The sequence below is a fragment of the Amia ocellicauda genome, chromosome 12 (assembly GCF_036373705.1).
Source record: "Amia ocellicauda isolate fAmiCal2 chromosome 12, fAmiCal2.hap1, whole genome shotgun sequence".
Classification (NCBI taxonomy): Eukaryota; Metazoa; Chordata; class Actinopteri; order Amiiformes; family Amiidae; genus Amia; species Amia ocellicauda.
Genome location: NC_089861.1, coordinates 6,759,516 through 6,782,975, shown reverse-complemented (window position 1 = coordinate 6,782,975; position 23,460 = coordinate 6,759,516). Strand labels below are relative to the sequence as shown.

Below are 23,460 nucleotides of genomic sequence, written 5' to 3'. Positions count from 1 at the left end.
AAGGAGGAAAGTCAACAAAATGACTTAATCAGGTGGGAAATCAAGAATGAACTACATTTGATGGTTTTAATTACTTTGTGGTTAAGATACAAGTGAAAAACAAGAAATAAAATCTGTGGTCTCCGAGCGTGTTCTGAATTATAGATCTACTTTAGGTGTAAACACAAGTGGGAAAACTGTTTAAACCACACACTAAATTCTGTCTCAGTGGCAAACTTTACGATGCCGTTTTATTTCTCATTCGCACATGGTGCCGTTCCATCACACATTTTACAAATCTAGTCCGACAGAAAGTGAAAATGTAACTATAAAACACTATTAAAAGATGGAGATAGGGGGGATATTGTGGTTACTCTTTATTTTTGGAGGGTGCCAACAAATTGGGATAAAGAGTAAACTATGAAATGTAATTGTCACAGAAAGATGGCAACTGTTTAGCACTTAAGTCACTGCAGGCTGAAGCTGACAAATGTAAGTGTTGTGACCATTCACCTGTCCCTGACCCCAGGGTTGGGAAGCACTGGCCTTGTGCTGCTCCAGGGTCTATTATATTAAAGCACCAGCCAACGTTTAGCACTGAATTGGCTTAAATGCTTGATTTTCAGATTAGTGGAATGCAGTACATCAAGCCCAGAAATGTTTCACTTATGATTTCAGCCTGAATCCAGCTTTTCCCAGACACACAGTGGTTGAAATCCACCAAACTATGCAGTGTTGGTTCAAGTAGCACAAGAAGGTGTCGATCCAACATTTTAGTGGATTGTCCTTTACTGAATTTCTGATGTGAAAAACAAATATTTTATATTTGACACTCTGGCTACGTCTACCTTACATACTACATGGGAGAGAAATAAATGACTGGGATTGGATTTACTGCTTCATAAAATCACAAATAAAACTGGTTTTGATGAGTCAACTTCACTGCAAAACGATTTCTCGTTTATAAGCAATGGAAAACAACCAGGACACCTGGAAATGATTAGAGCTTTGGCATTTTTCTGCTAACCTGTCCAATTCACAGGCCTCAAGAGAGGCTAACCAACACAGCTAGGGGCTCATGGGAAAATTAAGTACAAGACCTATCAATATCTGAAGGTGTAGGTTTATCTTTTTCATCCATGAAGTTCCCTTATTTAACAGACAGAGGGCAGCAGGGAACTATATTATTGATTCCTAGATTGTCTGTAAGCACTGATACCAAACGGCTCCCTCTAATATCTCCTTTCTCTCTAATTTCTGAGACAATTGCTCTGTAATTGAGTGTAACATTACAGTCATACTGGTCTGCTGTGGAATCTGAACTGACATACAGCTTGACAGTAAAGACAAGAGAGTCATTTACAACATATCACATGCAGATATGGCTGCGTTCTCACCCGTGAATAATCGCAACTCAGCATCATTGGCAATAACAAACATGAACTGCGAAGACTCTACAAGGAGTGTGATTTTTAACATCTCCGGTCAAAGTTCCCCACTCAGGGTATGAGAAGGGTGTGTTGCAAAGTCGTGAACTGCTTATCTAATGTCAAGTTCTCCCAACCACCGATTTCTAAGTAAAATGCATCTTTCGATATCTGAAACATCTTTCTTTGACAACTCTAAATGGGCTTATCTGAAGCTGTTCCCAGGGTTGTGATGGGTTACAATGCCCTGTGGCTTGGCCTTACCTTAAGCAAAGTGACTCTGTGAACTTTCTAAATTGAGACAGCTTCACCTTGCCAAAGCATTCAACAGAGAATTTCTCTCTGGAGCCTCCCTGTCACTGACACAGGGGAGTTTTGCTGGCTTATCTGAATTTGGGCAGAATACCGTGGAAGGACTTATTAACAAAGTGCTAATCCAAAGAGGAATTCAATTAGCGGTAAATGCACTCATTCAACAGTGTAGTATTAAGGCCCTGAAAAGAAACATTGTTTCGTTTGAGGCAAAGGAAAGTAAAACGCCATGCTTGACAAATTCCACAGCTTTTTTTGGTGCTTTTGGTGGAAAATAAAAAGCCAATAAAGCTGAAACCTAAGTCTTGCCTTGATTACACTACAAACTCAGTGTTGTCACATGTGTTTGTAAGGAACCTGAATGATTCTGCAGCTTTAAAAAACAGCCAAGTTCTTGTACTTCTGCAGGGACATTTCAAAACTTCAATGACAAAATTTAATTTCACCAGGAAAGGATGCAAACCTAGCATTATCTGGTAATTCACACACAATTTATTTAAATACATTTCATTACATTAATGAGGCAGAAGATCTGTGTTCATAAACGATTATTATTCTTGACTAGACACCACTCCAATCTGGGGATTAGGTGTATATTTTCCATGTCTTTTGTTTTAAACTTCATACTATGTCTTTTTTGTTTTATCTTTTGAATTATTATTATAATTTTTTTCCTGGTGGTGCCATATTTCCATTTAATATCAAAGTCTGTCTGGGTGTACTTTTGTTTTGTCATAACAACTGTAATTAAATGTTAGTCTTACAGAATAACTACCCCACCGTAATATTTCTGTAATGTATTAGAATTGTTTTAAATGTAGAATAACGTACATTAGAAATTGTTCTTTAAGAGCTTCAAAATAATGATTTCAAATCTTAAATAAAGCATTGTTTACTTTTTAAACTGGATGGGTATTGCAGTTATTTTTTCCTGAGAATCCAAGGCACTAGTATCTCTCAAAACAAGGTATTATTGTGTTTTTGCAAAGACAATAGATCCATATGGATGAATACACCAACAGAAAACAATTAAATCTGTTCCATTAATTAAAAAAACACAAACTAGTCATCCAGTTTTGAATTTGGAAACTTAACAAAGACTTTCCTAAAAGAGCCATCAAAATTTACAGATTACTGTAAGTAGTCGATCTTATTCCAGGAGTCTGAGAAGTTATTTTTGTGTTTCTTTCCATTTCAGTGTCAGGTCTCCAGCTTATGAAACAAATAGAGGAAAGATTGAGCAGGAATGAGTTAGGTCTGTCTTGACAGCAATACACCTAACACATAGTAGTTTGGGAAACGAGCGGATCAATGAAATTCAGAGCTCCACTGAAATTAAACAAGAAGAAAACCCAGGGGTCTTCCATAAACAGTGTTGAAAAACATTCTGCAAATTTCCCAAAACAAGTCTTGTTGTTATTCATATTATAATGTTGTCCTTTGAATTCACCAATTTAAGCCAAGTCGACGGTCTCTTGAAAAGCAAGGGAAATAGAGTAAAGTGAGCTGCAGTGTCTTGGACCAGGCTTTGAGACATTTCACAACTCCTTGCGAAGTGTGGGGATGATTTATGACAGCTTAGGGAGACCCGGTTGTTGGGCAAGGGGAAGGAATAGCTCCCATACAGTCAGTAACAAGTAAATGACGGACAATCAATGGTAACCATTAACACATAAGGGTTATAAGTAGGGTTCATAAAATCAAGCACTCTGTAGCAGCACACAGACTTGTGCAACATACTGGCAGCCTCAACACATCTTTAAGTGCAATCGCATATATCTCTAGCACATTATAATAGCCTTCAGTGCCTTTGATAAGGAAGTATGCAACAATATCAATTAACAAATATTGTTCTTCATTGTTTTGTTCCTGAAGATTGGGAAAGTATGTGTTAAAGTGGCTCCAACACATTTTTATTAAATGTTTAAGAAACTACATAAAGGACAACTTGAATTATATTTGAAAACATGGAATAAACGTAGAAAAAAAAACCAACACTAATATATGATGAGAATATTTAGGTTATTTTAGTGTTCAGTTGATTTCTTCAAATGTGGTTTTATAAAGTCATTTGAATCGCTATGCTTTGAAACACATTGCATTACTGTTACTAAGAAGATACCACATAAGCAAGAGCATAGATAGCAACTCACTCCCTATAAAATACAGCAAACCCACCTGGACAGAAATGCGAAAGACTTGTAAGTAACAACTTGTATGTAACTTCGCAGTTGTAATTCAGTCTTACCACCTTAAAATGCGCCCCATAAATCACGACTGAGACAAGCACGGAAAGCAAGAGCAAAACATTAAAACCGCAGAATAAATATCGCAAAGATGTTCCAACAGTTACCAGGCCTATACTCACACTGGAGGTCTGGTTTATCTTAAGTGGCTCGAGTAAATGTTTCCCTCACACAAACATTCAATTGTGGAAACATGAAGCTGTTCAGAGTACAACCGCACCTTAAAATGTAAGTGCGTCTTGCTTCAGCTGCGGGGTCATTACTGTAGCAACAGTAGCTTTATCAACACCTCGATGAGGGCCATTCCCAACTGGCACGTTCTTTGCTGTCAAGTCTCTGTTTTCCAGCTAAAACCCACACCTCACTGGCTCTATTCGAGTCCAAGAAAGCAAATTGGTATTCTTAGGGAGTCTTTTTATTGTAATATTTCTGGGTTCTATGTTTACTGGTACACAATCTTAAAATGACCACTTCCGACCACCATCTAGTCAAGATGAGAGGGATTTAAAGGTGTGACTCTAATAAATTTAATCTAACAAGAGTGTTTATCCATCTTGTTATCTTTCATTAGAGTGACACTGAGTGCAAGAGCAGGTGGTTAAAATCAGGAGGGACAATACAGTGTAAGGGGTCCATTTTTAAAAGGTATTTTCCACACACATAGAGAATTATCTTCCAACGGGCAAGACTAATTATATTTGCTTCCATTTGTAAATGAGTAAATGCAGGCACAGAGGTTTCCCAAGCTTAACTTCCAACAAACGAGTGTCGAGAACAGAACACAAAGAAAACGATCATTCCAACAATGCAACCCAGTAGTTTGCATTAGTACCTCTATTCCTTTGAAGATGTAGTTATTTGGGGACAAATACTTGAAAGAGCAATAATAAATGTTACATTATAATCTTTATTTAGCTTGTCTTGCCCGACTTTACAATTAAGGGAATACGATAGTTAAACCGACTCAAGGGAATTGTTCACGTCCAGCACATCATGTCAAAAATCGACAGCAACATAGAGGAACGTTCATAGGTGTGACTTTAGTTACTTTAGACACCACTAACACTGATAAAGCAGTACCTTCCAACAAAGACTCTTAAAGTGATATTTTGCTTAATGTAAGATTTTAATCTGGAGTCAACCCTACTCCAGTCATGTTTGGGGGAGGGGAATAAAAAGTTTAATAAATGACTACAATAGCAATAGATTTGAAAAACATTCATATCACAACAGAGCTATTTTAGTATCCTTCAAACTCATCAGTCTTTGGCTGTTTTTTGGTGGCCTACTGCCACTTCTAATTTTGTTGTCCCGCTTTCAAAATCTACTTTAATTAAATGTGTCATTCTCACTTAATCCCTGAATTCTAATAACCATAATATTAATACTCACCTCAACTAATGCTAATGAAAACACCTTGGTACACTCCTAGAAAACAAAGCTAAATAACAGTTTTTTACGTAATTGTGAAAACACAAATGAAATGATACGCAGTATTTGTTTATAAGCCACTATAAGACAGAAACTTGTGTTTTACTTACTTATTGTTAGCTATGCATCTGGTATACAAAGAACTTAATTTAGATACACTTCAGTTTAAGAAACAAATGAAACTAAGGCCAAACATAAAACATCAAAAAGTAAAATGGGCTGAATACATCCAAATGTATCAATATTTCAGTTTGACAAAAATATAAATAAAATGGGTGTTTTAAAGTATTTTACCAGGTACGATACTATTTAAAGTGTTATGTTCAGTAAATGGAATAAAACAAAATAAACTGTAAAAAGGGAGATGCTACCAAACACTTATAATAACCCGTTCAGTTTCGAACCTGTGAGCAAAAACAAATATCAAATTCCACAGACATCACCAGACATACTTGAACATGCTGTCAATTTACAGACTTAAGTCTTGAGGGTTTTTTTCTCTTCTGTGTGCGACAAAGACAACTCTGTCTTCCTTCTCTGTAAAACGAGAAGAACACAGAGCTTGTTAAAAGGACCTGGTAAACCTGTTTCCACACAAAAGACAACTCCATAAACACAGGGGATCCTGAAAATGGTAAAGTACTGTAATTTAATGTAATGTTGTTTTTCAGTTTTATTATGGAACCTTCAATATCATTGCGGTTTGCTTTTTAAAATTGGAGATTACAACTGAAGTACTGAACAATCAGAACTGAATTGACGGGATCTTTGCTTGAGGTCAGCTCAGGTACTGAGAGACTTTGATACCTGGTTGTTTTAAATTACCCGGCCTGGTTCTGTTTAATACACTGCTATCGACAATTCATTTCTGAATGTCTTATGCACATATGCTTGTTTGAAAAGCTCAGCTTATGAACAGTGTTTGAACAATTCATTTGATTTGTTATGCCTATGTTTGACGTCATAGTGTGTCAAAACAGGCCGATGCGAGGGATTGAATAACAGCTCAGGAGAGTGAGTGTGAATATCATATTGAGGGTAACTTGCTGATAAAATTAAAAATAGGTGAAAAAACAGGTGCTTCAGCGTTGTTCTCATTGATTATACATGGAACTGTTCTTTTCTGGAGCAGTGTCCTAACCTCTCCTTAAAAGTGCATCTCCACCCCCAAAATGTATTAATACTAATACGGTCAGTCAGGTGGCCCGCTGTCTTTCTTTCGGAAATGGAGATGCAAGAGATGGACAATGTGGGCTTGCTCCTGGCCATGTGGAAAAACATGTGACGGCCAGGAAAGCTGCAGGGAAGTCAGCCTGCGAACCGCGAGAGATAGACTGATGTCCCGGGATGACAGAGTGAGGCTCGGGGAATTCACAAAGAATGCAGTGAAGGTGAACCCAATTGCATCTCACTGGCCTTTCTGTCACTAACATGAACCATTACAAAGTCCAATTGCTGACTGTTTAAATAGTTTTAATGCATGTCATTCATTCCATTGACTAAAACCTAACTATGATTTACAGTAAACAGTAAACAAAATATTTAGACAAAATCTCTCTCTCTCTCTCTCTCTCTCACATGCAAACGCATATATTTACACTCTGGATCTACAGTGATGGAAAAAAGTATTTGATCCCCTGCTGATTTTGTACGTTTGCCCACTGACAAAGAAATGATCAGTCTATAATTTTAATGGTAGGTGTATTTTAACAGTGAGAGACAGAATAACAACAAAACAATTCAGAAAAAAACATTTCAAAAAAGTTACAAATTGATTTACATGTTAATGAGTGAAATAAGTATTTGATCCCCTATCAATCAGCAAGATTTCTGGCTCCCAGGTGTCTTTTATACAGGTAATGAGCTGAGATTAGGATGACTCTCTTAAAGGGAGTGCTCCTAATCTCAGCTCGTTACCTGTATAAAAGACACCTGTCCACAGAAGCAATCAATCAGATTCCAAACTCTCCACCATGGCCAAGACCAAAGAGCTGTCCAAGGATGTCAGGGACAAGATTGTAGACCTACACAAGGCTGGAATGGGCTACAAGACCATCGCCAAGCAGCTTGGTGAGAAGGTGACAACAGTTGGTGCAATTATTCGCAAATGGAAGAAACACAAAATAACTGTCAGTCTCCCTCGGTCTGGGGCTCCATGCAAGATCTCACCTCGTGGAGTTTCAATGATCATGAGAACGGTGAGGAATCAGCCCAGAACTACACGGGAGGATCTTGTTAATGATCTCAAGGCAGCTGGGACCATAGTCACCAAGAAAACAATTGGTAACACACTACGCCGTGAAGGACTGGAATCCTGCAGCGCCCGCAAGGTCCCCCTGCTCAAGAAAGCACATGTACAGGCCCGTCTGAAGTTTGCCAATGAACATCTGAATGATTCAGAGGAGAACTGGGTGAAAGTGTTGTGGTCCGATGAGACCAAAATCGAGCTCTTTGGCATCAACTCAACTCGCCGTGTTTGGAGGAGGAGGAATGACCCCAAGAACACCATCCCCACCGTCAAACATGGAGGTGGAAACATTATGCTTTGGGGGTGTTTTTCTGCTAAGGGGACAGGACAACTGCACCGCATCAAAGGGACAATGGACGGGGCCATGTACCATCAAATCTTGGGTGAGAACCTCCTTCCCTCAGCCAGGGCATTGAAAATGGGTCGTGGATGGGTATTCCAGCATGACAATGACCCAAAACACACAGCCAAGGCAACAAAGGAGTGGCTCAAGAAGAAGCACATTAAGGTCCTGGAGTGGCCTAGCCAGTCTCCAGACCTTAATCCCATAGAAAATCTGTGGAGGGAGCTGAAGGTTCGAGTTGCCAAACGTCAGCCTCGAAACCTTAATGACTTGGAGAGGATCTGCAAAGAGGAGTGGGACAAAATCCCTCCTGAGATGTGTGCAAACCTGGTGGCCAACTACAAGAAACGTCTGACCTCTGTGATTGCCAACAAGGGTTTTGCCACCAAGTACTAAGTCGAAGGGGTCAAATACTTATTTCCCTCATTAACATGCAAATCAATGTATAACTTTTTTGAAATGCGTTTTTCTGGATTTTTTTGTTGTTATTCTGTCTCTCACTGTTAAAATACACCTACCATTAAAATTATAGACTGATCATTTCTTTGTCAGTGGGCAAACGTACAAAATCAGCAGGGGATCAAATACTTTTTTCCCCTCACTGTATGCATGGATCTTCACTTCCACAATATAGTGACATAACATCACAACAACCAAAGCTTTAAGGTGGTATTGTAAAAATAGCTTTTAAAATTACCATTAAGGCTCATGTCCTGAGACAGGTCCCAGAGAGAGCAAAACACTGATCAACTCTACAGCAGAATCCTTAACTAAAACATTTACACAATGAGAGCACACACATTCGTCCACACTCTGAACACTACTGATGGAGAAGGAGGTTTTATTACATGAATACCATTTATACCTTTATTGAAATCTGAGAATCAGGGCAGGACAGTTCAACAGGGCACAGAAAACTGCTACATCAGCGATTTAAAGTCTCTTTAGAGAAGAACCCAAAAGGCCATTATTGTAACGCTGACAGTTTAACAGTTTATACATGACAAGACAGCATACACATTTATATATCCAGGACTGATTATGTTGGATGTAAATACTGTGTGGTTTCATGGCATTATCTAAAAATGTATATCAGTCATTAACATGCATCATTAAAAGCTTAAAGCCACAAACAGAACTAAATGTGGTTATAGATGAGACAAGCTTCATGCTTTCAAGCCTTTTCGAGAATGTTAAAAACAAGAAATTATAATTTCCCTTCAACCAGCCACTCTCAGGTATGACTGGAATTAATACAATGACCTCAAACAATGTTGGCTATATTGTAGTCTTTACACATGACTGCACATTTCAACACAATCATGACCAGCTGTGTATGAACCGCGTTTAATGAAAATCTAATATGCTATTCCTTGAATTTCAAACCGAAAAAAAGCATAAGAGGCACAGTTTTATTTCTGGGGAACACATGTTCAAATTATTTAAAATCACCCCCACTTTCTGAAACTGAATGACAAAACAGTCTGTCTGCCATTAAAACACACACTTCTACCCAACACACAAGTACACTTGCTGTAAATTACTTTTAGGATACTATATGCACAACATGCACAGTGTAATAGAATACTGTAATAACACATCGCAGTTACACAACTTAAGCTTCTAGTTCCTTGAGTTTAAGGCTGCAACTTAAAAGTGTCTTTACACAATCAAGCCATTGAAGCCAATGTATTAGTTAAAGGAAATAAGCCACTGTATTTTAATGTTTAAGTTATTCAATACTTTAGGGAGTTTTAGTCATGTGGACATAGATCTTTAATTTACGCCTCATAATAGAAGTGAAATGAGCTAGAAATTGGCTCCACCCCCATGATATGACTCACTCTAACAATGCCGTGACTGCAACCAATCAGTTTTCAACAAAAAATGGGGAGCCGGAGAGTTAATTACATGCAATCGTGATGTATTCTCCTCTCCAGAGTTCCCACATCCAGCTTTATCATGTGCTAGGAAGCAGAGGCTCCGACATAGTGGCTTCATGTGATCTCAAACGTGTGGTCCTAGGAAAATGAGTTGCAACAAAACAATAATAATCATTACTTCTTATTCATTCATTGCACTTTCTAGGAATGAACCCAATCAACCCAACAAACAGTGTAACTGTCAGGCCCGCCCTGGTTTTGGCAAGTAAAGACCAAATCAGAGGCCGTATTCTGTCTGTATCTAAATCTTGGCCAGCTCTAGTGATGCACCGTGGGGGGAGCTGGATCTGACTGGGCCCACCGGCGAACAGCACTAACCACAGTGGGTAGCAGGGTACGGGTCTGTAGTTTTCACTGCTCACATTGTTACTCTCGCTTTCACTGCCCTGCCTCCTCTCACAGCCCCCCACCCACGAGCAACAACAGTTGGGCTGATAAAACAAGGGAGGCTGACCAAGTTCAAAGTTCCCCTTCTATTTTTTTATTCCTGGTCTCCGAATGAGCGGTAGGTGGTCGCCCATTAGCAAAAAGAACACAGTGCGTTTCCCCCAATTATCACACCCTTTTCCTCCCATTGCAGAGAAAGGCTTTGGGTTTGGGATTTTGAGCTTGACGACCACACTTTCCTGAGCCGACGGCAACCTGTTTCCTTCCTCCCGTGGACTCTTTCCCAAGGTCTTTATTTGTGCTCACTAGCTGAAGAGCTACAAATTGAACACAAGTGTTGCAGTGTTTGGATTGACTCTTTGTTGTCCGTAGAAGAGACTTGACAGAGCTCTTGTGAAGGCAGCCGTGTGGGATAGACTGGTCTATTGAACACATTCATATAGATAGAATTAGTTTAATATTTATTTGTTTATATGTGCATTTATTTAGGTACTTTTGTATTTTGCTGCAGTATTGTACTCTATCTAAAGAGGAGACTATAGAAATGTCTAAACAGACCAGAATGAATTCAATATATATAGTTTATCTATGCCAGTAGCCAGTAATGTAGCCATGAGTCTAAGTTAATGTATTGTTCCAGGTGAGAGAAAGTCTCCCAACATTGCGTAAACTTTGAACACAGGAATATTATAATTTCCTTTGCAGTAGCGTCCTCAATGTCAAAGCAAGACAGTGATTCACAAGCACTAACCAACAGTAACACAATAAAAAAATGAAGATATATTGCCTGTATGCATTAGTAAGTTTCTTGCACAGCTGTTTGTTGGTGAAGATATATTTCAATGTATTAAAAATACTACAGCATGTTATTATAAACTTCAAATGGATGTCTTGTGTAACAGGGTGTGTTCAGAATTACACGCTATCACAGGATGCAAACGGTTATACCCCCCTTAATAAAGTTGCAAAGCACTTACTTAAGTGAACTCCAATGAGAAATGCATTTATAGCATTTACTTTTCTGCAGGAAAATACTATGTCTGCCCAACGTCTGGTCTGAACGCAAGAGTGAATTAAAGGAAAAGGAGAAGAAGTTGGCAGTTATTAAATGTGTTGGATTCCACAGTTTTCAAGTTTTAATGTGTTTACTGGATTACATTCTGCAACTTTCGATCAGTAAAACAATTGAATAACCTCTTCATTACAAATCCAAATCCTGCTGTAAAAGCATTTGATATATAAGGAGCTTGTGTTTGTCTTTATTTGTAGATTAAATGAAAACTACTTGTATAAAAACAGTATTCATAGCGGGTAAAATAAGTGATTTTCTTCCCGAACAAAAAAAATCTAATAAAAAAAAGGTTATTTTTTTAAAATCTGTATCTCAGGGAGATCTAGTTAGGTAGATATTGTCATTTTACATTTTCCCACACTGAACTTGCAAATTGTGCAACAGTATTTAATTCACGTAAAATTGTTTTGGATGCAACTTCAAGACAATTGCCAGCCTTTATGTTGACAATCTGGTGACTAGCTAATAAGTTCAATTCTGTTCTGTGATTGGGTATGGTGGACCAGAGGTAATACTGGATTCAGGCTTTCGGGGTTCACTGACAGAAATGCTCTAAAGTGGCACAGAGGAGGTTTAGCCAATACAACTTTCCTCCAGATTCGCTCCCTGTATGCAGCTTCTGCCTTTTCATTTTAAGTGTGTCAGATATTTAATCTTCATCATAGGTTTCAGGTTAACTGCTATTTGGCATTTTTCAGATGTTTCCTTAAAGTTTAATCAGCATTAGGGCACTGATCCTTCAATTAGTTTAGCAATGATTTTCCGTACAAAACAGCTGTTTTATATCGCCATAACGAAGACTAGATGTGCTTATTTTCAGATTAAGCTTTTAATTAAAAGCTACCCACCAGAGCAAGTCTGTCCGTTCCTACCACCAAATTATCCAGCCTTTGTGCATTTGCCAGTTTCTTGTAATAAAAAAGAGACCAAACCATAACCTTACTGTAACGTTCATTGAATTGGAGATAACACTATTCTAAAAGAACAAAAAAAGTTGTTATTTTTGTCGTAAATCAAGCCTGGAGCTATTCAGCTGGTTATGAAGGGTTTTTTCACAATCCTTATCTACTCATTCAAAAGGTATACCATGAGTGGACCGGAAAATAAATGTCCATCTTGCATTTAATGGTATTTTTCATTCACTGAATATGCGGATACTTTGAAGATACTAAACCAGTAGGTATGTCTGAGGCATGCTTTATCATGACCTGGCGACAAATGAGATATAATTGAAGGGTTGGCTATGACACTGCCATGATGCATTGGTTCGTTAAAACATCATGTAACAACACAGCCCATAATAATCTCGGTATTTTCAAATGATACAGCGCTTAGTGAGAAAACTATTACCAAGGTCGAAAATATCCTGTGTGAAACTGTGTAGCCTTAGATGACCTTATTGGGCTCAGGTTTTAAGAAGAAAAAGCTTCCTTGAGATATTTCAGTCTAGGGAATACAGTCACACAGTCTGACACCAGCAAAAAATACAAGTTTACCTTCTTTAACTATAAAAATATAAATATATAAACACAATATATAACACAAAAAATGTTTTCACCCCCACAAGTTTTCAAATCAATCATATTACATTTCCCACATTCAATACAGACCCATAAAATAAAGGCAAAATCAGCCTCCGTATCAGATTTATTAGTTACACCCACAAAAGGGAGGCTGAATGGCACACTGAAACAGTATGTTCCTCAAACTTATATTTTTGCATATTTAGCCTCGCCATTCCCCAGAACTATCTGAGACCATTTATTTCAACATACTGCATTGCATGTTTAAATTTTAGGTTTGTATACAATGCATGTATTACTTCTTGGGCACGTTTGTGAAGTTTTGAGGAGCGTTACTGTCTTATGAGTTTGGAGCTTTGATATCAATCAGCAGCACACTGGTGTCAAGCAAAGGTCAAAGAGGCTGAATTCTAATGCTCACTTTTTCTTGATCGCTCAGCTAAATGTTTCCAGAGCCCTCCAATGACAGAAGCTAACCCCCCCCACCCCGCAAAAGCTACAATGACTTGAGAGTTAACTCTAAGCAGGTAATGCTTTACAAAGCGTTTTCTGCCTATTCAAACAAAAGACTATTCAGCATTTATTCAAACCTGCAACCAGCTGCCTGAGAATGAGCTCTCTAAATTGCAGAAGGAAAACAAAAGACAGCCCAGTTTTAATACAGAATGATGATCGCTATCTAAATATTTTTTTGTTTCACCTACACAAAAAAAAGCAAACATTTAAACCGACGGATTTATGAGCTGCCAACAGAGCAGCAATTGTTATGCCAGATTTGGTTTCCGAACACGTTTTACCTCTCCTGCCCCTGCATGTATGTGCAATGACAGTGACAGCGCTCATCCCGGCATGCAGGCCAACGGGGAAATGTCTCCCATGAGCACATACCTCAGCTGTTTATGTTTCTCTAGGAAGTACGGCGATAATTGCGGTAATAAACACAATCTTAATGCAGGAAAGCAACTTATGTGTATGAATGAGCTCAGTGTGTGTTGCCCCTACTCATTAGTAAACGCTTTACCGATTTGGGAAAATGTATGTTTACCTTCAACTTCCTTGCCACTGCATCCATGTACATGTTCCGACACGAGCCAGTGACTCTTGCGTTACTGTACGCAAATGCTCCCTGTTAGTCATGAGACGGGCAGTTGCTTTCGCTGGCCGGGGTTCGTCACGTGGCTTGTCAATACATTCCAGAAGAGTACAGTTGTGCCTGTGTTGTAAAATGTGGGGGAAAGCTATTGCCCATTTCTCCTCAAATCAATAATTAACTCAAAGGAACACTTCACAGTCAGTGTAATGGCCTAACGCTGCCGTACCAACAGACGGCTGCCCCTCCCAGATGTCTACAGTAAATTTACCCGAGCTTGTTTGTTGCAAGAACAGCAAGCCATTAGTGGAAATACCACACTCAAACCACACACCTCCTCCTGTGACTTGAAAACCAGCCAGGTGAATCGTGGGGTAAAAACGAAGCGCAGATTGAAAGGTCCTCACAAATGGCAGCTGTTGCTTCAAAATACAAAAGGCTTTAAAACTAAAAGCAGTTTAGGCATGCCAGCACGTTAATAGACTCCTTAATCACAAAGCCGGTGCTACATTCCTCAACATTTCACGACTGTGTGGGGGGCTCTTTTTTCTTATTTATTGTTTTTTCATTTTTCGCCCATTAGCCGTCCTACATACTCTCACTCCCTGTCAGTGCAGAAACAAACGGGGGAGTCACTTTTCTTTGCACAGGGGTTCAAGAGAGCCCAGGCAGGGTAAACGTTTTTGGGTGGCCCCTTATTCACCTCCATCTGGGCGTCCAATTTCTGTCCATGTCTGCAACTCAGGGCAGCTTTAATCCTTTTTATCTGGTATATTAGAATTTTTCAGATTTATTGAAAAAGGTGCATACATTTCACAACCCAACAGATCACTTTGATGATCCTGAGCAACATTAAAGCCTATCAGATTGCACCTGCCCTTCACTGTATGTACACTATACTGTAATTACATAATTCTGTAGCTAATTATCAATTTTGTTAAATCATACCTCAGTGAATACAGAAGCTTACCAAAGGAAAAAAACATACCCCACAACATTGCAAATAATGCCTTTGATCATCACAGTTATTTAATTACTCATAGCTGGATTGTATAGCACAATTTGTTGAATGTAGCATTTCCTTTTACTTCTAGGATACTAGTACAGTAGAATGGTGTGGGGTCTGGATCTGTCACTTATATCAAATGTTTTAAATTTCCTAATGTGTCCTTTAAGTGCAAGAGCCAAACACATTCTTAAAGATGATCAATTTGCCAAGAGATCAATTATGTCAAAATGAAAGAAAGAGTCATGTAGTTCATTATATATTAACTATTGGATGTAGAAATGCCTTCATTTTTATTTATTAGTAAAACAAGGGAATTTCAATTTTTTAATTAAAATATTCTTACATGTTTCTATGCTTTCTCCAATTTGTATTATATTATTTGTCCAAGCAAATTACATCAAGACCGTGACTGGAGTTAAAATGGATCATGAGATATAGGCTAATAATAAGAATGAGGGTGAAAACTCAAAAATGTGACTTCTTCTACACTATGCCAATAAAGCCATAGCTTAAACTCTGAGGATCTGCCATATACTCATAGCCTACATAAACAAAATGTTCAATCCCTTTTCTAACACATCAAATTGCAATCGTCTATTAGGATTTGGTAGTGAAAATCTTCCAAAATATGATGGAAATTACTGTTTGGTCCAATTATCTGGTTTCTGTTTAAAGGTCCGTCTTGTGTAAATCCAGTAGGCTAGGTTCACACTCTATCTTTGGCCATTCACAACTTTTTGGGTTATCATTACTATTGCACAGTTTTAACATTGGAGAAATAGCCTCAATAAGTGTGGGTACGTGCTATCTACAGCTTCACTAGTTTTGGAAACCAAAGCAACGATGTTTTATTGTAAAGGTCAGCACACAGGAATTTGGATTTCTTATTCAGCTAAAAGGGGTTGTTGCATGGCTTTCTGTTAAACAGACCAAAAAAATGATGAATTCCTGCGATACCTTGGTTCAAAGCCATAGCACAAACTATTTCCAATACGTATTAACTTTCATGGTAATAAAACGTCCCAAGAGGAGTTTGCCCTATATATAGAGAGAGAGAGAGGGAGAGATACAGTGTGTGGCAAACTCCTCTTGGGACGTTTTATTACCATGAAAGTTAATACGTATTCACTCCAAAAGAAAATGCCTTCAATTTCCCATGGGATCACAACCAATTGGGAGGCAAATAAAAATGTATAGGTGGTCCTAAATGAATTGAAGAGCAGGGATAATACACAAGTGGCCAGCAAATTGCAAAGAATGGACAGATGCAAGCTAAGAATACTAAGAAACAGGGTCTGACTTGCTTTTCAAGGGATGGTCGCCGCACTGTTATGCACCGCATGCGATAGACAATGGGTAAAGATATAGTAACGCTATCTACCCCACACTGGAATTTTAAACCACGCCGTAAAATGTTGCATTACCCTTTCTTAGAGAGCAGTGGCCCACAAGAGAAGTTCAGCTGAACCCCCTATGGGGCAGGAGTGTATTTTATGCAAGCTGCTAGATTCAACCAGCGAGGCAATGTTGTACCTGCTGCTGTATTTCCAAATGGGAAAAGCAGATTTGTGACACAGCGAGGGCCTCACAAAAGAAGACCCTACAGAAAAATAAAGATAATGAACTTGCTTTAATAAGACTATTTTCAGAGCATCCCTGCGGGTTTTCAAACAACAAAGAGATGCATAAAATCATCTTTGATGATAAGCATTTCTGCTCTGATTAATTACAATAAAGGTAAGTACAAGCTTGCCTTGAGATCAGAAAATACACTGGTAATAGCTTCAGTTTGGGGAGCAGATGTTGGACTAAGTATCTATGTTCTCTGCCTCAGATTTAGGTTATTATAGTTTATGGAACTGTCACTTGCCTGACTCTAAACCTTGCTTCTAAAAGGAACATTATTCAAATCATCCTTATTATTTGTATTATTTCGAAGTATTGAAAGAGTTCAAAAGTATTCAAGGTGTAGACCTACTATAAGCCCTACGCTAGACTCTTCTCTTTACTACCTATGATATATTGAATAGTTGAATAGTTTTGCTTATAGATAAGTAATTGGGTTGTAATTGGAATATGGGTTATATAATGCATTAAAAATCAAATACATTTTTCCTTCTGGTTAAATTAAAAGGTAAAATTGTAAAATGTCTAAAACAAAAAATACATGAATTATGGCATCAACTAAGCTATGGAGTGTAAACCATTGACAAAGCTATATTCATCCAAACTGCAAGAGGATCCTATGTTGAAGACCCTTACGCTAAGAAATGAATTAATTTAACATATTATAATAATATGCTAATTAGTTCCTTTCCAAGTGCTTGGTAAGTATTATTGAGTTAATTAACTGTATGACCATATGAAATGTAACTATGTCTTTTAACCAAATGTATTCATTACTATGAGCTTTACATTTGTGTACATGTTTCACCATATAGGCTTCCAAAGGCTAGTATTTGGGCGGTACAAGTGAAAAGCACTGAACTTGGCAACAAACCCGGAAGAATGTCATTGTAAGCCTTTTTAAAATAACATCTATTGTCCGACACAAACCCAGCCACCGCTCATAAACAAATCAGAGAAAAACACACAGCCTCAGGTCACATAAGTTTATCAAAGGATAAATATAACACAACAAAGCTTTACATTTTATAATACGCTCTTAAAAATGCAGTTGTTAGATAGACTGTACATCCCAACTTTCATTACTCAAACAAACGTTTTGTGCACCCAAAAATATGTCAGATATGTAAGATTAAAGATTACATTCTGGAGCCGTTAGGCATTCAAAGCTTATCACAGAGAGCCGTGTTATCAGCTCTTTAAACTTTTACTGAAGCAGGTACCTGCTCAATGTCAGGTTCAGGCTTATATCTGACAATATCTGGTGGAGCATTTTTAAAGTATGATAACCAAGACACTGTGATTAATAAAAAAAAGACCCCATCCCTGGGTTGACAGTAGAAAAAAAAAGTATTTTAAAAAACAAACTGACCCTCTGGCCTTAGAGGAAAAGCTGTTTACATAACCTTGTACTCCAACAAAGAATTCGATAGTTGGGCTATGCATTAACTCTCGAGCTTCTTTAGCACAAAATGGTGGGACTGTTTACTAACAGAGATCGAGCTTTCTTGATTTCATTCAAAACCCTCAAAAGAACAGCAACTCCGTCCACTTCTATAGAGCCTGGCGCTGCTTGGTGTTCCTTAGACAGGGAAACGAAAATATCCAGTTATACAGTCCAGTGAATTTCTTTCCCACATACTGTTTTGACCCTATTTTTTCTGTCTGTAATTACTTAGGAATGTCACGCCTGCATCACTCGGTAAGTACAAAACACAGAGGCATTGCAGACAACAATACTGAAAGGACAGGCGGGGGGGAGTGTGCCTTTGTTATTTCAGCATGGGAGGGAGACATGAAAGTCTTACCTCTATGGCTTCAACCGCAAATTGAGCTAAACTGGCTGATATTTTGTTTTGTGGTAGGTAAGGTTGCAGGAGACCAACTTCTGATCCAAAATACCAAAGAAGAAGCTGGAAGCATTTTAGTACAGAAGATTTTCAAGCACCTAGTATTTTCTGGGGAGAGTTACATTTAAAAATGCTTCTGACATATAGGCTAGCTTTTGAAGTTTGCACACCTGGTCATAACAAATCTACTCACATCTAAATGTGTTTGGTTAAAAGTTAATAAATAAAATAAATCAAAGTGAGTGGACTGGTCCTTGTGAGATAACAGTTGCCTTTGTACAAAACAAGAGATGCCCTACACTACTGGTCAAAAGTTTTAGAACACCCCCATTTTTCCAGGTTTTATTGAAATGCAAGAAGTTCAAGTCAAGTGAATAAGCTAAAATAGTACAAAGGTAAGCGGTAAACTGCCAGAGGTTTAAAAAAAGTTTAGGTTACCAAAAACTGAAAAATAATGTACATTTCAGAGTTATATACTGTGTTACTACACCCTCTTAAGCATTATTTGGCAGTATTACGTGCAGCTCCTGTGCATAGAAGTTACACTGTATTCCTACAATTCCTCACAAATAGTTTGAAAGCTTATTCTCTTGGCTACCAGCGCGTTTCATTCTCAAACAAATCCGATTTACAGTGTCCGTGTCACCCGCCATCATTCAGAGCCCAGGGGGTAAACGCGCAGTCTGCTCCGGGGGAGGGGGTCTCATTCAGTCGTATTTCTTTGCAAATAGGCTTGTTTTGTTCAGAACAACCTAATGATTAATCCAGTATATAATATTTGATGTTATATCAAACACAGAGAAGTTCAGATCCAATTATGTAAAATCGATGTGTATTAGTACATTGTTATCATTTTGAGCTCTCTACGGTTGCTTCTACCAAAACGTGGATGGTCTTGTTTTGATCAGTAGACTGTCTGGTTCCAGAATATGTATGTCATAATTGTCAATATTTGCGGGGGGGTATAAAAAACAAGTTTATTTGTTCTATGCTTTAACTGAGACATTAAACTGCATACATTTCAATAAAAACTGGAAAAATGGAGGTGTTCTAAAACGTTTGACCGGTAGTGTATATAATGAGCAGTGATGGGCTGGGGATGAGAGACTGCCACAGAGACTGATGCCAGACCACCGTCCACACATAGCAGGGCAGCATCTTGCTCCCAAAACAAGAACAGTGGACGAGGAAACACTGTGTGATGTTTTGCTAGGAATGAACAGATTACTTTTCCGGAATGGTATTTTGCACAGGAAACATGACAACCACATCTAAGACTGAGATAGCAAGCAGGGGCAAAACTTTTTTTCCTCTCCCTGATAACATCAGGCCAGGAAACCACTGCAAGGATATCCAGGTTGACACTCCAAATCCTGAAAATATATTATCTCAGCATTTATCAAAGCTTGAAAGAACCAAATGAAATGAAATGGCCACAGGGCTCGAGTATTCTTCAGTGGTGTTCATTTCAAGGATGACAAAAGTACAGCTCCCATCTTTGTGGCCATGATGTTCAGCAGAAACTACCTTTTCTGTGGTTCAAATTGCCATTAATGGCTATAAAATAATGAACAATCAGAGAGAAACACCTACAGTAGCAGCAGTAATTAGCTAGACTAACTGAACGTCAACACAACAACACAGTCTCTCCCCGAGAACGTCCGAATTGTAAAATGGATTAAGGGTTTTGTTTTAACACACAGATCATGCAGAAAATCTGGAAGACCAATCGCATAATAACAGCTGGCCACCTCCCCGTGAACTGAAATAAGAGAAAACATAAATGAGTTCATAATCCACGTATTAGAAACTGATAAAATCGGTTAACTGTGTATTAACTATGCTGCAGTCACATAAAAAGTGCTAAGATTACAGGTGTATTCTGTAACGGCATGAAAAAGTCCATTATTCTTAGATAAGAGTGCTTGCCCCATTTCCATCGTTCATTTTACCTTTCTACCAATCACATTAAACTGAGTCCTCTGACCTCACTCCAGATGTGCTTGACCAATCCCTACTCATGACCCTGGCATGAAATGCAGCCACAATAACGAAATACACTCCAAAATGACGATTTCAAACCCACAAAAGTAGCGGGGCCAAAAAGACTGAAATGTGTCCCTCTCTTCTGCTGCAGCTTAATTCACCTGCCCAAAAAAACTGTCCCCTGGTTCCTCCACATGTGATTTCCCCCTAGATAATGCACCAAAACTGGAACTAAAATCAAGACAGATAAAGTGTCCCTTTCTGAAGGTAGATTGTTCAAAATTCTATATGAGAGTATTATATCTAAAGATACATTCAATAGTAAAACAATGTCATATATTCAAAAATATTTTAACATACACTGCCAAAGCTGATAACATAGGACATATCTCATTGTCTTAAGTCACCATAAGTGTCCTCCCTTGGCTTCTGTTGCAGTGTGTCATTTATTCAAGTGAGCAACTATGAACACTTTCGATTACTGACTTCCTGGCAGACTTGACTTCCTTTAGTTCGACTAATAAATAGAATTGCTCGTATTGCACTTTACCTCTTTGCTTCTTCCCATATCATAGTGGAACTGCAGTCAAGCTTGACAATAGTTACAACTAATGCCTAACTATGCCTCCCATATAAACGTGAATCCCTGAGATACACATCTACATCAATATCTATATAGAGATATACACAGTAGATATACTTGTCAGGTCAGACCATGTTGACACAGTCCTTATCAGGCCTATTTGTATTGAGTTTGGCATCTCATATATGATTATTTTGAGAAGAGACTTGCTCCTTGTCCATGCCATCGATCTCCAGCTTGTTCTGCACATTCCTGCTGATTCGGATTCTGCCACATCATTCTGTGGGTCTCTAGCCATTCCTTCCAATGCTCTTACCGTCCTCTCCGACAATTGTTGTCTGGAGTTTATTTGTGTCACTTGATGTACCAAACGACCACGTTTATAACTTGAGTTTTAATATCATTCTCTGTCTTTCCCATTGTGAATTACCTTATGAAGGAATGCAGGAACAACCTAGTAGTTTGTTTACCACAGTTACAATTAGTATTCATGATTTACTATCCATTATATAATGATGTAGTGAGCAATTATGTAAATCCTGTCATTACATAATTTGTTTTATTTTAATTTTATTTTACAGGGAGTGTATTATACTGGATTCTGGTCAAACTGCTGTGCTTCTTTTTCAGAAATGAAATATAACATTGGATTTTGACGTTATAGCAGGCAGAATACTCCTTATCTGGTACAGAAAAAAGCTTTTGTGCTTGGCTGTTTACATGGCCACTAATGCAATATAGCAAGCCTGGCACACTCATAACACTCACCTAATAGATAGTAACACTGTCACTCAAACCCCATATTCACAACACGTTGGACACAATATTGTAAGATCTAAGAAGATGCTCATGTGGTGGACTCAATCCTCCCTATGCAATCCACTGTCTAGCCCTGGCCGCTGTGTGTGCATGTCCGTCCGCGGTGCAAAGTGCAGCTACTGACCCAGGTACTTGATCTCGAAGCCCCGGGGCGGCTTCAGGGACCTGCGCATCCAGCCCTCCCTCAGCACCTCCAGGTGGTCCTCCTTGCCCTGGATCAGCAGGACGTGCTCGTCGATCCAGCCCAGGAAGAAGGTCTCCGAGATGGCGTCGGTGACCCTCTTATTCCAGAAATGCTGCATGTTCTCCGCCTTGAAGTCGGCGAAGATCTCGTAGCCCGTGTGGTGGTGCTGGAGCTGGCCGGCCGCTGCGGGCTCTTCCCCGGCGCCGGTGCGGGACAGCACGATGGCCAGCGAGTGCGGGGCGATCTGCAGAAACTTGTCCATCTTCACAGCCCTCACGCAATGCACCTGGCGCCCAGTATTTTATTACGTCCTTTGTTAAATTTCCAAAAGGAGCACATGATGTCAAGGATGCGTGCAAATGAAGATCACATTGAGGACAATATGCTGGGGTGGCTTAAGCGACGTGCATTTCGTAGGCTGTGCATGGGTAGGATATGCAGCTTTTTCAGTCTCTGCGTCTCCCTTTAAACATGTGATTGGCTTTGATCGGTGACTGGCAATAGCAGTGACTCTGACAATAATACGACGAGCATCCGCCAAACGCAAAGTCTACCTTGACGTCCCGGGGCTCTGCATGCTCTCCCTCGCCTTTCCGTCTCCAGCGGCACACACTGACCCACCTCTCAGGCATCTCTCCTTCGCAGTGATATATCCATTGTGTTCAACGCTAATCTGGCATCAGCGGGAATATGGTTTTAGCTGCCGATGACTTCATGCACTCCTGTGGAAATCAGCTCCTTCCCCGGGCAGCGCAATGGACCAAGCTGGTGTTAATGCTGCTCCGGCATGGCTGGACAGTGAACTTGCAATGGCAATGGCTTTTCTAGGCGCTGGGCTGATTGCTTTCCATCCCCCGCCGGCTCTGAGGCATTGCGTGCTGAGCAGGGAGCGCCTGTGCGAGGCTGCAGGTTCATGCACTGTCGGGTCTCCACCTACAGGCCAGCGCAGATATCGCGACTTCACGTCAATAGGCTACAGGTGAGGCGGTGCGCTCTGCATGCCCCATCCCGGCCTGCGGTGCCTTGTGTTTTTGTCTGAAGTGGTATCACCTGACATGGGCTACAGCTAAAATGGAAATGATGATACATAGTCTTATGCTGTAAGTCACCTAGACAAACTGGCAAACAGTCCCACTAACAGCCTTGTCCAAAAAAGGGAGGGACCTGCATAGGCCAGAAGGATTTGAATTTATTTAAGGTGTGGCAGTGCTATTTGTTTTTTGTACATGTTACATGGGAGAGTTTAGCTCTTGGTGTGTAAGACCTGAACCTTCTCGCCCTGGAACAGAGGAGACTACGTGGGGACTTGATTCAAGTCTTCAAAATCATGAAAGGCATCGATCACATCAAACCAGAGGAGCTTTTCCAGATCAGCAGGGACACACACACCCGGGACACAAAG

General features: G+C 39.3%; 1 protein-coding gene across 2 annotated transcripts in view; it reads right to left on the bottom strand.

Annotated features, from left to right (window-relative positions):
- stox2a (storkhead box 2a) overlaps nt 1-23,121 on the bottom strand; it is a 111,159-nt gene extending 88,038 nt beyond the window's left edge. For both annotated transcript variants that reach the window (XM_066718171.1, XM_066718172.1), the window contains exon 1: nt 21,999-23,121. In XM_066718171.1, coding sequence (XP_066574268.1) covers nt 21,999-22,320 — 322 coding nt within the window. In that variant the 5' untranslated portion in view covers nt 22,321-23,121. The remainder of the gene's footprint in view (nt 1-21,998) is intronic.
- Between the last annotated feature and the right edge of the window lie 339 nt (nt 23,122-23,460).